Genomic DNA, 16453 nt, shown 5'->3' with positions numbered 1-16453 from the left:
CAGACGGAGAGGATGACTCCAGCTGGTATTGTAGCCCGAGAGGTAGTTTGGGATCACGTTCCGACAGTAGTCTCATAGGATTTATGCAGCAAACTGGAGGAGCCTTTCACAGATGAGGAGCTCTGGGAAGCCCTCAAGGCTCTCCCGACCCAGAAGTGTCCTGGCGAGGATGGCTTGAATCCGGCCTTCTTCCGGAACTTCTGGGAGATTATCTCCACCCCTTTCCGACTAGCATACCAGGAGATTTTTGACACGGGCTCCCTCCCTCAGTCCTTGAGCAGGGGGTGGATTTGTTTGATCTCGAAAGGGGGAGATAGGTCAGACATCCGGTAATGGAGAGTCTGCTTGACACTGCATACAAGATCCTTGCCAAGGTTTTGAGCTTGCAGTTACGGCCCCATCTTACTGACATCATCCATGACACACAGATGGGGTTCGTCTCGAAGCGCAGCATCTTTGGACAACATCTTCATGTTCTAGGAGGAAGTGGATTGGTCCAAGGAGGAGTCACAGCTGCTAGCCATCCTTCTCTTGGATTTTGAGAAGGCCTACGACAGGGTGGAGTGGTCCTTTCTGGAGGGTACTACGCAGAGATTGGGTTTCTCAAACAGATGGGTCAGAGCAGTTTCTGCGCTTTATGCGGGGAGCTCTAGCCAAATACTTATCGGAGGACACACGGGCCAGGCCTTTCCTCTCTCTCGCTCGGTTTGATAGGGCTGCCACTCGCTCCCTTCCTCTTCTTGTTTGTGGCAGAGGCTTTGGGCTACTACTTGACATCACATGTGGCGGGCCTCACAGGGTTGAGGCTCCCAATCAGACAGGAGGAGGAATTGCTTGACTCTGAGTTTGCGGATTACACGGCCTTGTATACTGAGGGAACCACAATGAGCTTGGAGAGAGTCAAGGGAGCCTTGGCTATTTATTGCAAGGCCTCAGGCGCGCGGATCAACTGGACAAAGTCCATAAGTTTCTTCACGGGCTATGAGGAGACACAGGAGATTCGTGAGTGGGGGAGTGACTTTGGCTTCAGTTGGATACTGCAGGGCTAGACAGCGAGATACCTCGGTTGCCAGGTTGGTATTGACATTACAATAGAATGCCCCAGTCCTTGAGAGTGTTCGGCGCAAGCTTCTCTACTGAAGCTCAGCCAAGCTCCCCTAGCAGGTCGTGCCTTAGTGGCAAACTAGGTCCTTCTTGCCACGGCCTGGTATATCGCCTCCTACTGGTGCTTTTACAAAGGATGCATTGGGCAGCTCCGATGGTTGGTTCGGAACTTCCTTTGGGCAGGTTCGGATGGCACGCGGAATACTACAGCCCGAGTCGCTTGGCAGACGGTGATCATGCCGCAGGCATTGCAAGGCTTGGGTATCATTGATCCGAAGATGCACGTTGGTTGTTTGCGGCCTCACCCCAGGTGCAGAGCCTTGGAAGCTCCTCTTACAGCGAGGGCTTCTCAGGAACACCCCACGCACCACTGGGGGACAATGGTAGCTTTCACACAAATGGATTATCTCAGAGGCCCCCCTTATAGGGAAGGGTTCCCCCTTGATGAGGAGCCTTCATGAGGTCTAGCAGAGACTAGTAGGGGGTCTCATCTGTGCTTCGCCCAGATGCAGAGAGGAGTTTGAGCGCTAGCCCCTTATGTGGCACCCAAAGATCCGAGATCAAGAGGGGCGTATGCTCGGGGCAGCAGACTCACATTGGTTGGGCACAGTGAGATAGTGATCTAGCCGGGTCTTTTGGCAAATGGAGCAGATTACCCATGAAGGCAGAGGCAAGGCTTGGCGCCGTAGCGCATTTGCGAGGGGCAAGGCAGCGTATGAGAGAGATTGACCTAGCCTTCCTTGAGTCCTGGTGGGAGGGACTTCGCGTTTGGAGGGACAACATTTGGTTGGGGCAGTTTTCTCGGATTGGTGTCCCCTTGAGGATGATGATGCAGCGAGGTAGCACGCACACTAGCTTCTTCTGTGTAGGACCTGGAGGCCCACTTCATCCGCTCACTGAGAGAGACCCTGAGATGGATGGAAGTCTTGATGGGATTCACTGGCAGATGATTAGAGTGGTGGGACATTTGGGGAAGGAGTGGCACATTGACCCTCCCAGTATCTCAGAGCAGGATGCCCCCAGATGGTGCCTCTGGCTGTGGGAGGGTAGACCCTTGAGAGAGGTCCAGTGGGATCTTGGAGAGTGGTTCTGGCCCTCCAGGGGCCGCCTTGCCGAGCAGATGGACGAGGTGCCCTTCTTTTACTACACCACACGTATTGGCAGGAGGCTTCAGATGGACTCTTCGAGGTGGACCCCCTCGAGGGAGTGGCATTGGGTGACCCAGAGAGTGCCCCGGGATGTCCGTTCCAGGTTTTGGACGCGGTTATGGTCTAGTTTGCGGCCAAGGAAGATATCCTACTTCTTTTGGCTGGCCGTCCACGGAGGCTTGCCCATCGGACCGTGGTTGGAGCAGATGCAAGTGGAGGGGCAGTGCCATTGTTGCTCTGCTGCTTTTGTTTCATTTAGACGAGATCTCGCACTGCCTTTGGAGCTATCGTAGTGCAGCGAGGATCTAGATGGGAGCCCTCAGGATCATGACCTGTATGCAGAGTCTTCAGAGAGACTACACCTGAGAGATGGTGGCCTAGTTGACTAAGGGAGGACACGTGTTCCAAATTGATGAGATCTCCCCACCCTACCGGATACAAGGTCAAAGCATTCAGAGGATAGCACTCCATGAGGCAGTCCCTCCTGATAGCCTAGCTCCCCCTTCTCCTCCAAAGGATAGTGTTTGGGACGTGGTAGGTAGTATCATTGCGTGGAACATTTTTGGGTGGCTCGCTCCAGTCTCGTGATGGGTGAGCATCCGGTTCCACCCTCGGCTACCCTGGTCGCCATCTGGCAGGATATCATCTACACTCTACGCTCCACCTGGGACGTGGGACTCCAGGCTCTAGAGTGACTATCGAGAGGCGTGCTCGATTCTGCAAGGCTTGGCCTACAAGAGTTTTCTACATCTTCACTCCGTGAGGGATTCACTGGTTGTATAGTTCCCCCACCTGGCTGTTAGCCCTTGTACCAGAGATCCCCTAGGTAGTAAGCCGGGTTTCTCTGGAACAGGGATTCGCTGGTTGTATAGTCCCCCCACTTGGCTGTTAGCCCCTGTACCAGAGATCCCCTAGGTAGTGAGCCGGGTTTCTCTGGAACAGGCCGGTTTTTCTTTCAGCCTTTTTTCGTTTTTCTCCACACTCAGCACCTTCGGGGCTGCTGTTTTGTATGAAGTCTTTCAAGCATTAATAGAAGGTTCCTTTCTTTGCAAAAAAAAAAGAAAAGAAAAAAAAGGGTATTTGATAGTCCCTTGTGGGTTAGGCAATGCTCCGGAGTTTTTCAATAAAGTGATTGAGTCAAATTTTCCATAGACAAAGATCTTTCGTGGAAACTTTCTTTTATGCTTTAATAGCTTTAGTAAAGATTATAAAAAGCATAAAAGGCAACTGAGTCTTGTGTTTAGGTTCATCCATCAATTTGCTCCAGCCCTCTTCATGATATAACTAGGAAGAGTAGAGTTTTTGTATGGGGAAATAATGAAAAGGCATCCTTTGAACAATTACATAAAGCTTTAACTATAGCTCCAATTTTAGTGATGCCCAATTCGCAGAAGTCATTTATTGTTCAGGCATTTTTACTAGTGGTGGATTTAGTGGTGCTAATCTTTTACAAGATCATGTAGTGGCTTATGAGAGAAAACTGTGAGGTAGCATAGTCAAGCTGAAGGATTTGTGTGATTTGGCTCTAGGATTTTCTCTCACAAGCCTGCCCGTGCTATATAGCTGGTTGCAGAAGCATGAATGCAACTGACATAAGAGAGGTAAATGTGTATGCCTTAGAGGTACACACACATACATAGGCTCTGCTCAATAGAAGGCTTGACTGATACTAGCTACCTCTATTGCTTGTGGCCTTGGCAATCACCATCCTCAAAGAATACAATCGTAACTGATCCTTATGTCACCGCTGAGAATGTTGATGCACAGAATGACTCATGAGGGAATACAGCTGTATTTTATAGGCTGAAAATCTCCACAAGTCAGCCGTGGACTCAAAAGTCAACCGATTAAAATTTTTGCATTTATGGGCCCGTTATGGTGTCTGCTACTTCTGCAAGGCTGTGTTGTCTAGACCTTACTCTTGGTATCTTGGCAACCCTTGTGGCTGCCTTAGATCTGCAATCTGCTATGAACAGATGGCCGTTGGCTTATAGATGCCTGGAGCCTGCTCTGAAACCTTTGGTTGAATGTCTACTACAGGCCAACTCGAGGCCTGGCACTTGACAGATAGTTGCTGCTTTCTTTGGTTGGTACCACCATACCCCAACTTGTCATCCATCAAATCTTGCCATTCTTGGTAAGCTAGAGGCTTGTGTTGGGCCATGAAGAGCCCAGGTATCGACTTTTTGTGAGAGAGCTCAGAAACCGTTCTAAGAACCCTAGACTTCCCTAGAAATTTTGACTGTAATGGTCTACTCTTGCAAAATCACCATTGATCTTGGTCTATGAGCCATGGTGCACCTAGGATGGCATATCATGGCCCAAGGCATGACAATGAACATTCAATTCTCGACCATTCCACGAGGTATAGACCATATGAGTGCTAATTGGTTAATTAGACATGACCAAACATGCCGTATAGCTAGAGTACTTCAGAACTAATCTCGTGTCCTTCAATCTAGACGTAGCACATAAGGGCATCTTTGATTGATTGACCTGAGGCCTTGGGCTGGCACCATCGAATAGAATAATAACCTTGCCTCGTTTGATCTATCTTTGATTGTTGACCTAAGGTCCTAGTTGTGTGGAAGGCAATGTCCGGATAGGAACAATGAAGATGCTTGAATTGCCCTGCCTTCTACTCAGCTTTTGTTGCCATCATGACTCCTGAGACGATGCTTGGAGCTGAAGGAGATCCTCCCCGTGATAGGGCTGAGCTATCTAGAATATGCAGTTATTGAGAATAATGCTTCTTGTCATGACTGTGTTCATGGTGATGGACCATGGTAATAAAGACACTCCATGCTATGCCTCTGCCTTGATAAGCATTGGGAAGACCACCATATTTTCCAATGTTGCCATTTTGTGTCGTCTAGGGTACTACTGGACTTGGTAACCTTGGCCCTATGGAGTCTTGGTACTTCTTACTTTGGATCCTTGACTTGGTAAACCTAGCCTTGTGGAGTATGGGTCTACTAGACTTGGTAAACCTAGCCTTGTGGAGTCTTGGGTCTACTAGACTTGGTATCCCTGGCCTTGTGGAGTCTTGGTATACTCACTAAAGTCGGTTTTGGGCCTTGGCCCTTGCTCATGAGCTCAAAATTCTGAGTAAGCTAATATCTAGAACGTAGTCCTTTGGCTTGAAGATTCGGTTGTACCACTAAATGTCAAATTTTGAGTCTGTGGAGAAACTTCTTGACTTCGCCTCCCTCGTTCTTCTACACGGATATTAGTATGTGCATGAAACTGTTTGTGTAGTGGTTAACCGACTCATTGGATCCACATACTATGGAGATAAGAACCTTGATGAAATCTCCCAACTATATCTAATTATTTCTCAATGGAGTTATAATGGTCGTTGTACCATTTGTGCCACAATGTGATTTGGTCACCTAACAAATGCCTGGAAGCTAGAACACACAACTCGTCATCCTTTGTGTGTACAACAAAAGGATAGCTCTTGATTTGATCAAAGATAGAGTACTAATGGATCAGTCTTTGCGTCATACATTATATTATAAAGTGAGCTTTCTTGAATCCTCCATGGCATTGCTAAGCCAAAAAAATGCTTGCTAGGTGGTGAAGATCCAAGAAGCTCTACCCTATGGTTTTATTGTGGCAATGGCAGTATGATGGTAGACTGGAAGTCAAGATCAACTTGTATTTCCAACAATAGTGCCTCCTGTCTCAAGTTGATGGTTTGTAATGTTGCGGCATAATTAAAAACCTTGACTCCTCGGAACAGCTTTCGCTTCAGCTGGATGGCTGAAATCAATGTTCTAGGCATCTGATCTTGGACCCAAGTGATAAAACTGAGATCCTTTCTCTGTGTTATATTTGGCTTGTGTCTCAGTTCCCAGATTACCGCCATTGCCATTGTTGTCTTTATTGTCCATAGCTTCTTGCTCTATTAGCCAATCCTATTCCCGCAACTGACGAAGGGAAGGGTTTCTTATATAGGTTTTAGGGAAACCCTTCCTCCATAATGGCCGATTGGATCTATGGGCCAGCTGATTGGTCTCTAGACCACACCTAGCTGTCAGGAGCAGCCATGACCTGCCATGGGGCAGTGGGGTGCCTGCTGATTACTGGCACCTGCCACCAGGTGAGCTGGCCAGCCTGTCATTGGTTGCTGACCGGTCTTACATGCTGCAGCAGCCCTCTTTGTCGTGACTGTCTGCTGTGCAGCTGTCCTTGCCTATATTCAGCCCCATGGACTGCTCTAGCTGTTTTTTATGTGGCTGCCATGTAACCAGCCATGGCCATGGGCCTTAGATGCCGTGTATCTGCAATATAACGCTATAGTACAAGTTTGTCCATCCAATTGAGGATGAAAGCTCCTCAAACATTTCAGCATTGTACGAAAGTTGTCAAAACAAATATCTCTAAAACTGACTGGTAAATTTGGAGTCTTTGTTTGACACACTGGCTCTAGGAATGCCACACATCCACTGTCAAAGAAACAACGGGGCCATGTCATGTGTGTCAATCGTGCTTTTGCATGAAATCAACATGACAAATTCACTAAACCTGTCCACAATGATCAAACACATGGTGGTCCTGGAACCAATGGCAGGTGGTAGGCCCCATGACAGTCCACACTGATTTTGCTTAAAGGGCTGGTCTGGAATCTCAAGGGATTAGAGTAAACCAAGCAACTTCCATAAGGGATACTTTTTGCCACAATTGACAATGATTCACATATTCATTGGCCTCGCTATGAAGATGTGGCCAAAAAAACTTTCTTTCGGATTCACATATTCATTGGCCTCGCTATGAAGATGTGGCCAAAAAAACTTTCTTTCGAGTTTGTTCTTGTGTTTGCCAACCGCTGAATCATGGGCAGCATGTAGCAAGGTTGGATGGATGTGAGAAAGAACTTAATAGCGTCCTTTACTATTATGCCATTATGAATGGCATAATCGCCAGGTTGATTGTCCAAAAACAATTTACCAATTAGTCCAAAACTCATAGTTCTTCATATTCAGAAGCGTGGACTCATATCCATTGGAAATGGGGGAAACCATGCCCTTCTTGCTGAGAGCATCGGCAACCACATTCTTTGAGATGGGAATAAACTCTATACCCCCGAACTGCTGTAAAATTTGGCTTCACTGGACCTCACAGTCAGACTATTAGGCAGCAAGCATGTCTATAGCCATTGCAACGCGTGATGATCGGTCAGTACAGTAGATTCTTGCCCCCAAAAAGCATGCTTCCAAGTCTTGAGGGCATGAATAGCTGCTAGAAGCTCCTTATTATACACTAAATCCTTGTCTCGATTGGAGTCACTCGTGTCAGTCCTCCCATCATCCAACAGATCCCACTGAACCAATGCCAACCATGGAGCTATGGAAACTCACTCCTTCAATAAATTGAAGGCTGCAAGTGCTTCAGGCATGAAGAGTATAGGCTGCTTGCTTCTCTACAGTAAATTGGTGATAGATGCCTCAATCTTTCCCAAGTTCTAGATGTAGAAGATACGCATGAACATGCACAGTTCCTGTGCATTTGTGGGCACCTCCCACTCCATGATGTCTTTGATATTTGCAGGGTCTAATTGGACACCAAAGGCATTGATGATGTACGACAAATAAAATGTACCTCATCCAAACAGAAACTTGACTTCTGGGCATTGATGAACAACTGGTGGTCCTTCAGAAGAGTGGAGGACCTATTGGACGTTGATGCTCATGTTGAGCAGGATCCTTAGAAAAGATTAAGATATATCAAGAAACACAAGACTGTTTTGCCAACGAGGTTTTTGAATATCTGCAGCATCATTCTACTGAACGTTACTAAAACCAAAGGGCATGCATACTGAGCTTTCTCTAGTGTAAAAAGTTGATTTATGAATATCTGATTCGAGAAGCCTCTTCTGATGGTACACACTTTCAAATGAACCTTGGAGAAAACTTTGCTCCATGAAGCTGTTCCAAGATGTATTGATAACCGACTCTTGACCATCAGTTTGTTGAGTTCTCTTGATGACAAAAAACTCTTGGAATTCCTATAGTAAGGCCTCCTGATATGGGTTTGTGACTGCTGGTTCTGTGGCAGAATTGGCGTAGACCAAATAAACCCCCCCACCTCGACATAACTCCCTAGTCAGCTAGATGGCTGAGATCAAAGGTTAAAGAGAAACATTCTGAAGCCAAAGAATGAACTTCCTATCAATGGTTAGATGGTAAGATCCAGCCTTCGGCCTAGTAGTTTGATCGGACCTCAAGCTGGGGCCAACACCAGACTTCTGAGATGATATCTCTGCTACTTGAGTTGGTGCAATCCTTCGTGGCTGGCTGTCTACTGACTCGAAAATTTTCAAGATGGCTGCTTTGGTCTCCATGCTGTTCTCAACACTTGAGGGCCAATGAATGCTCTATTCAAGGTGATTGTATCTGTTTGCAAAAGAATAGCCGGGCTTGCTTGGCTGCTTTGGTGGAGATGATGTCCTCCGAATGCTGGAATCTGCTAGGATCATGACCTTCTGGCCACGGGAACTGGAACATGGTGGGAAACCCATGAAGTTCCCCCTTGTACTGATCCACAATTTCCTCAATGATGGCCATAGAAGTTGTCTTTGTAGGAATTGAAGATGTAACTGGGCTAATTGGTGTGGCCATCTCCTTGCAAAGCTTCTTGTAGTGCAGGCAATCTTGCTTCATATGGCTCTATAACAGCAATGGTTTTCTTTGTTGTACTTGGCATGTGTTTAGCATCCAAGAAACCTCCGTAGCCCTTGCTATCTTTGCTTGTTCATTTTTGTTGCTGCTTTGCTGCCCATTCCTGGCCTTCTTTCTGTAATTGGAGCTAAAGTGAAGTCCTGATACTTCTTGCTGACGGCTGCCTTGCTCTTGCTCATGAGCTCAAAAGTCTCAGTGAGTTCGTAAGCACTGTCGTGTTCTTTGGCCGAAAACTTAAAAAGTAGAACTGAATGGCCATGAAAAAACTTAATGGTCTTGTCTCGTTCCTCCTTCTATAACTGAATGACTATCAATGTGAACCAGTTGGCGTAGGGGCCTTGGGACAGTTTGAACATCTTAGAGAAATAAGCCTCAGTTCATCCACATATCAATGTCGCAAGGGTCTAACAGAAGCGTTGGTGATGAAAGCCTCATAACGATATGGAGGCTGCTCCATATTGGAGAGTGTGTCAATGTGCCGCTGTGCCAACTTTTATCCAAGAGGTGCATTGAAGCTAGAATGCATCACCTCTTGGTACGGCAAAAAAATAACGCTAGATGAGTTAAGAAATGAGCACCTAGGATTAGGCTTTCCATCATATCTTTGAAAATATAGATCCTTGGAAATGAAGACTTGGCGAGGGTCGAATTGGTGCGCTTCTCTATTGTTTTGCTATGGATGATAGACGAGCGATTCCTGATCCTGGGTTTCTTGAGATTCTCTCCGTCTCTCCTTAATGGGACTCCCTACGAGACATTCTCTTTCTTCTCTCACTACTCTGTCCCTGTGCTCATCTACTGCACGAATATCAGGGAGTTTGTCCAATTGAAGCTAGATGATCTATTGGATTGTGAGACTCTCCGGATGCATGAATGATGCCCCCATGTATGGAGCCGATTAACTTGAGAGGCAAGACAACGAACTCTTGAGCCATGCTTGGTGGTCAGTCTCTGAAGGACTGATTATCTTTACCTTGTGTCGCAATCTCAAGCAATGTGGCCTAGCTTGCCACATTTATAGAGTGTCGACACAATTGACTCCTTGCTACTACTAGATTTGTCGGATCTTTCACCGACGTTGAAGTAGGGAGAGAAGGCGTGAAGACGCCGCGGACAATTGGGTGTCTCATTTCCAGACTCTCAATGTCAAGGCAGATGAACTTTATCAACTACATGCAAAAGCATAAAGACTGAAAAAAGTAAGCGAGAAAATATACATGAATGCACATATATGCGTAAGAAAGCAATGACTCAATCCTAGGTAGAACTAGCTCCCCTCAGGAGAGAAGTTCTGATAGAAAAAGTCACAATACAAAACTATAGGGGCAATATGCTCCTTTGAGGGGTGAGGTTGAGCCTGAGGTCATGTTCACCCAAGACAAAATGGTGATTGCAGGTGCAGCTCCCAACAAAACGGCCACCTGGCCTCCCAATGCATGGTCCTCTCGAAGGGCGGTGCCCAAAGTTCTCGAGAGGAGCCAAAAATCGCAACCGCACGCTATCGACGCCATCCATTTGAGCCACCCAACCGTCGCACGCGTACGTTCTCTTACTAGAGAGCGGTAATGCTTCTCACTCTTGCTGAGCCTATGCCAAGGCTATCGGGGCTTTGCTGACTCAGGAAGACTCTGTTATAGTTTGGACCCTTACCCGTGCTGATTTATTGGATCGTATAAGTCTCGGCTATCTGTGAAAGTAGTTGTACTCAATGTGCAAGTGCAAAAAGTAGAGAAACAGTTGTGCAAAATACACGAGGCGTTTAAGGACAGTAGCGAACCTCCGGTTCTCATAGTACGCCCTTGCCCCGTTAAGAACAAAGCCGTAATTTTGTACGAGATAAAGCAAATTCTCCACGATTCCTTTTGCCGTCTCAAACATTTTGCTCACAAGGAGGCCCCTGTAGAAATTGCCGAAAGCCGTTGTCACGAAATACTGTTCGAATTTAGCAAGACGATAACGAGAAATGCGCGCTGCTCAACATGATGCATTCGTATGGGTAGTTGATCTACTCTTTCATGATTTCGTAGACACTTCGTGACTGAAATTGGGATCAATTGATATACGGCGCGTCTCGCCAAGTGCACGTATGTTCCTTAAATTCTTGCTCGCTAACCTGATCACCCAGTAACTGTCCCAATAGTAAACCTCTCTGAAACGTGCCCCGGGAACTATCACGGGCTTTGGCAGAGGCAGTAGAGTGTGCTGCTCCGGCTCTTCTTTCACGTTTGGTGCGACTTGTCTGGCGAGTTGCAACCACAAAGAGTGCACCTTCAAAGCCCACTCGCGAACTTTCCGCTCCTTCACCTTCGGTAGAAACTTTGGAGGCTCCGCCTTAAAATCAAGTGGCGTGTATGCCTCAAGATCAGCTCCGGCTTCGTAGAAGTAATCGTTAATGAATTTTTGAAATGTTTCTGCATCAGACATCGATCACGTAGGAGGCATTAGAACATTAGCAGCGGAAGAACTGCAAACAATGCATTTGCACGTGGAGTTGCGTAGATTTCTCTGCATGAGAACGCAGCCACCAGAAAACATCAATATATGGGTCGAAAACCGTCGGGCGGCTGCGACACAATCGAAACGAGAATGCACGAAAGGGGTTGAAAGTACTAGCATTAGACAAAAACTGTGAGTAAACAACGACGACGCAAGCAAGGCACAGCACAAATCTTCCAAGTTATTCCTGTCTTCCCAGCTGCTCGCGCGAGAGAGACAAGATGATTAAGATTGATCCAAAGATGAGAAACGATTGCTGATCATGAGCTCGGACAGAGAGAGAGAGAGAGGAGACCTGGAGAGAAGGAGCCGTTGGGGGTGCGAGGGAGGAGGTGGAAAGCAGCGGAGGTGTGAGGGAGGGAGAAACGGAGGGGGAGGTCGACGTAAGTCTTGGGATCCAAGGAGGAGTTGAGGGAGAGGGCGGAGGATTGGATTTGTTGAAGCAAGGAGATGAGCGAGGAAGCGGGAGGGGGAGAAGGAAGGCCAGGGGACGAGCAAGAAGGTGTAGCCTCGAGCTCCCTCGCCATAGCCACACTCACTTCTACGATGTCATTCAAGAACAAGGAGAAACAAAAGAAGAAGAAGAAGAAGAAGAAGAAGGGATCCCTCCCCATACTTTTCTCTCTCTCTCTCTTTGCTTTCTTTTCACAAAAGTTTGCTCCTCAACCTTAGTGTTGCTCGCTCTTCCTTCTCTCTTTTGTGTTATTGTATATATACCTCACCATTGAGCATCCCTTACTAGAGATGATGAAAAGCACTACTCGAACGAGACAATCGTGCAAATACTTCTCCTCCACATAGGACAAGAGCAAAACCACCTTTGGTCACCACTCTTTTACCCCTAGCCACAATCTTATAGCAACATGTAAATAGTTTCATATATCCACTTGTGAAAAGTACATTTTCAAATTTGGGAGCTCATGGCTATTTATGCCCACTTGTGAAAAGTACATTCTCAAAATTTTGGGAGCTCATGGCTAGTATTTTCGCTTTCTTACCTAGTTTACATGCTTTCTCTTTCCTACTCTAGAAGAGAGCATGTAAACCATGTAACTCTAGAAGAGTGTGTCAGTAGTTGTGGAAGTACTTCATGGAGATCTGAGGACTCCATGTGTTTAACCCTACTTTGGTCACCACTCTTTACCTCTCAAAGTCTAGGAGCTACTAATGCCCAATCGACACCCCTCAACTTAGTTACTTTTCCGGAACATCATGTGAGTTTGTAGGTCGTCATCAAATTACTCACATGTGCTTACCAAGTCTAGAATTGAGTTGTCACTAAAATCCAACCTCACAAATTACTCTTATCTTTCGGGATTTGAGATGTCATGACAATCTTTCCCCTCTCGTCACTATCCTTGCTCACTCTCTCCTTGATTTTGGAGTCAAGGAAAGGGAGGAATCCTTCCTTTAAAAAAAGCTAATCATTTTCGTAGCTCACCACTTTCTCCTCAAGAAAGGGATCCCCATTTCATTTCTAAAATTCAATAGGAAAAAATAGAAAGAGACTCTGTAAAATAAATGGTGGAGCAAACACGTGGTCAACTAAACACACCAAAGTCAAGGGGATGCAATCATGCAGATGACAACATTCAGTATGTCAACAAAGTTTTACAATGCTAATGCATGTCTCACAATGGGCCTATTGGACTATGCTAATATGGACTTCAATGATAATTCTAGAAGCTTCTAAATACTTTGGCATGCAAAGGCTAAAAAGGGACTTTAAGAGGCTTAGTAATGGATTCGTGGCTCCATCGAAAATGGAAGTATAGATGCATGGGCCATCCACCCTCCACAACAACTATGAGGAGGATTATATTTCTAGATGCATATATAAAAAACAAAAACAGGTCAAATCATGAGCTATAAGGATGCTTTGTGTCACTATGTCTTCAGAGATGTTATTTAGGCACAAGCGCACGTGCGCATGTGTGTGTGTGTGTGTGTGTGTGTGTGTGTGAGAGAGAGAGAGAGAGAGAGAGAGAGAGAGAGAGAGAGAGTATCGACCTCAGAAACAATTAAGTTAGAGGTGGCTAACTAAGTTCTAGGAATCTTTGCACCTTGCACTCTTTAGTAGGTCATAAATCTGTAGGGAAGAGCAAAGGTGGCAAGAAAGTTTAAATAGAATGAAAACACTCAGGCTAAGCATGACAGTGACTATACAAGAGGCTATTCTGATGCTTATTTGCAATGCTTTTAGGTCCTTTGAAAAAAATTTCAACTAGAAAAAGTCATTTCGTTAGAAAAGTAACGAAGTGTAGCCAAGTTACTTTCGATATATCTATCATTATTTTTATCAATATATACCACGATCTCGAGTGCCTATTCCACTAGCAATACCAACATCTATATGAACACTGTGATTGCTAATTTTTTTACAAAAAGGGGTTTTGTATACCTCCCATAAACATACTACTTTGCACTTTTTGATGATAGAAAAACATATAAAAATGTTTAAAAGTCAACACCAAGTTTGAGTCAAAATATCTTCATATTCAAAAAATGAAATGTCATTGTGAGGAAGAGGAATGAGGAACAGGAAAGAAAGAGAGAAAGAGAGGAGAGCATAAGAAGAGGATAAGAGTAGGAAGAGAGGAGAGAAAAAATAAGAGAGAAAGAGAGAATGAGGAAGAAGAAAGAGAAAGTGAGAAAGAGAGGAAAAAAGAGGAGAGAAAAAGAGAAAAAGAGAGAGAGAGAGAGAGGAAAAGAGAGGAGAGAGAAAATAAGAGAGGAGAGAAAAGAGAGGAAAAGAGAGGAGCGAAAGAGGGAAAAGAGAGAGCGAGGAAGAGGAAAGAGAGAGAGGAGAGAAAAAAAGAGAGAGAGTGAGGGAGGAAGAGAGGAGAGGAGAAGAGAGGAGAGAAAGAGAGAAAAAAAGAGAGAAAGAGAGGAAAAGAGAGAGCGAGGAAGAGGAAAGAGAGACCGAGAAAGAGAGGAGAGGAAAAGTGAGGAGAGAAAGAGATAAAAAAGAGAGAGCGAGAAAGAGAAGAGAAGAGAAGAGAGAAAGAGAGAAAAAAAGAGAGGAGAAGAGAGGAGAGAGAAAATAAGAAAGGAGAGAATCTTGATGGAAAGAAAGTTGTTAGAGCGAGGAAGAGGAAAGAGAGAGCAAGAAAGAGAGCAAAAGAGAGGAGAGAGAGAACGAAAAAAAGAGAGGAAAAGAGAGGAAAAGAAAGGAGAGAAAGAGAGAAAAAAGAGGAGGGAAATAAGAGAAGAAAGAAAGAGAGCAGAGAAAGAGAGAAAAAAAGAGAGAAAGAGAGGAAAAGAGAGAAGAGAAGAAAATAAGAGAGGAAAGAATGGAGAGGAAAAGAGAGAGCGAGGAAGAAGAAAGAGAGGGGAGAGAGAGAGAGAGAAAAAAAGAGAGAAAGAGAGAAGAGGAAAGAAAATAAGAGAGGAGAGAAAAGACAGAGCGAGGAAGACGAAAGACAGAGCAAGAAGAAAAGAGAGAAAGAGAGGAAAATAGAGGAGAGAGAAAATAAGAGAGGAGAGAAAAGAGAGGAAAAGATACGAGGGAAAGAAGAGAGAAAGAAGAGTAGGAGAGGAAGAAAGAAAGAAGAGGAGGGAAAGAAGAGGGGAGAGAAAGAGAGGAAAAAAGAGCAGAGAAAGAGAGAAAAAAAGAGAGCAAGAGAGGAAAAGAGAGGAGAGAAAAAAGAGTGGAGAGAAAGAGAGAAAGAAGAGGAGGGAAATAAGAGAAGAAAGAAAGAGAGGAAAATATAGGAAAGAAAGAGAGAAAAAGAGAGGAGAGAGAAAATACGAGAGGAGAGAAAGAAGAGTAGGAGAGAAAGAGAGAAAGAAGAGGAGGGAAATAAGAGAGGAAAGAAAGAGAGGAGAGAGAAAAAAAGAGAGGAGAGAAAAGAGAGGAGGGAAAGAGGGAAATGAGAGAGCGAGCAAGAGAGGAGAGAAAGAGGGAGGAAGAGGAAAGAAAGAGAGAAAGAGAAGAGGGAGGAAGAGGAAAGAAAGAAAGAAAGAGAGGAGAGAATAAGAAGAGAATAAGAGTAGGAAGAGAGGAGAGAAAGAAAATAAGAGAGAAAGAGAGAGCGAGGAAGAGGAAAGAGAGAGCGAGAAAGAGAGAAAAAAGAGAAAGAGAGAAAAAAAGAGAGAACATGAGGAAAAGAGAGGAGAGAGAAAATAAGAGAGGAGAGAAAAGAGAGTAAAAGAGAGGAGGGAAAGAGGGAAAAGAGAGCAAGGAAACGAGAGGAGGGAAAAGAGAGGAAAAGAGAGGAGGGAAAAGAGAGGAGCAAGGAAGAGGAAAGAGAGAGCGAGAAAGAGAGGAAAAGAGAGGAGAGAAAGAGAGAAAAAAAGAGGGAAAGAGAAAGCGAGAAAGAGAGGAGAGGATAGAAAGAGAGAAAAGAAAAGCGAGGAAGAGGAAAGAGAGAGCAAGAAAGAGAGAAAAGAGAGGAGAGAGAGAAAAAAAGAGAGAGAGAGAGAGAAAGAATGGAGAGAGAAAACAAGAGACGAGGGAAAAAAGTATAAGAAGAAAAGAGAAAAGTTCCTACGCCCATCACTGTAGCTAGCACGTAAGGCGCTAGCTGGTTGCAGGCCAATGTATGCACGAAAAGAAAAACAAGAGAGATAGAAAGCATGTTCTTACTTGAATAGTACGTGTCTTAGGCACGACATTGGATGATCTCGCTCAAAGTTTCATGTGTCGTGTTTTTTGCCTTATAAAAGAGAGAAAACATACCATTTTAAGAAAACTAGTTAGTGAAAGGAGGAGTTTGGAGAAGTAACATAACAAAGGAATGGAGAGAAGCCTACAATCAAGGACAAAGCACAAAAACAAGAGGTAGAGCTTTCATACTCCTCCCTTTCATGATTTTTTTTCATGTATTGTTTTTTCATTGAGAGAAAGAAAAGGAAAGGAGGAGAGAAACTTTAGAGAAAGGAAGGGAAACTAGAGGAAGGAAAACTAGAGGAGAGGGAGAAAGAAAGACAAAGAAACCAAAAAAACTTGAAATAGAAATAGATGAGAGAAATTCTCACCTTGAGCTGAAGAGGGAGCTCTTGCAAGTCTTGTAGGTAGAG

At 45.0% G+C, this 16453-nt stretch overlaps 1 protein-coding gene across 2 annotated transcripts in view; it reads right to left on the bottom strand.

The window, feature by feature from the left end:
* The window catches only part of TRE1 (trehalase 1), an 86563-nt gene extending 74504 nt beyond the window's left edge, over positions 1 to 12059 (bottom strand). For both annotated transcript variants that reach the window (XM_087376986.1, XM_087376985.1), the window contains exons 1-3: positions 11727 to 12059; positions 11049 to 11346; positions 10713 to 10832 (exon numbers count right to left, since the gene is read on the bottom strand). In XM_087376986.1, coding sequence (XP_087233112.1) covers positions 10713 to 10832; positions 11049 to 11346; positions 11727 to 12045 — 737 coding nt within the window. In that variant the 5' untranslated portion in view covers positions 12046 to 12059. The remainder of the gene's footprint in view (positions 1 to 10712; positions 10833 to 11048; positions 11347 to 11726) is intronic.
* Positions 12060 to 16453: the final 4394 nt, after the last annotated feature.

This window comes from Dipteris shenzhenensis, chromosome 7 (assembly GCF_047967505.1).
Source record: "Dipteris shenzhenensis isolate YYH24624 ecotype China chromosome 7, Dip_SZ_1.0, whole genome shotgun sequence".
Lineage (NCBI taxonomy): Eukaryota > Viridiplantae > Streptophyta > Polypodiopsida > Gleicheniales > Dipteridaceae > Dipteris > Dipteris shenzhenensis.
The sequence above is the reverse complement of the archived record's forward strand: the minus strand, read 5'-3'. Positions and strand labels throughout refer to the sequence as shown.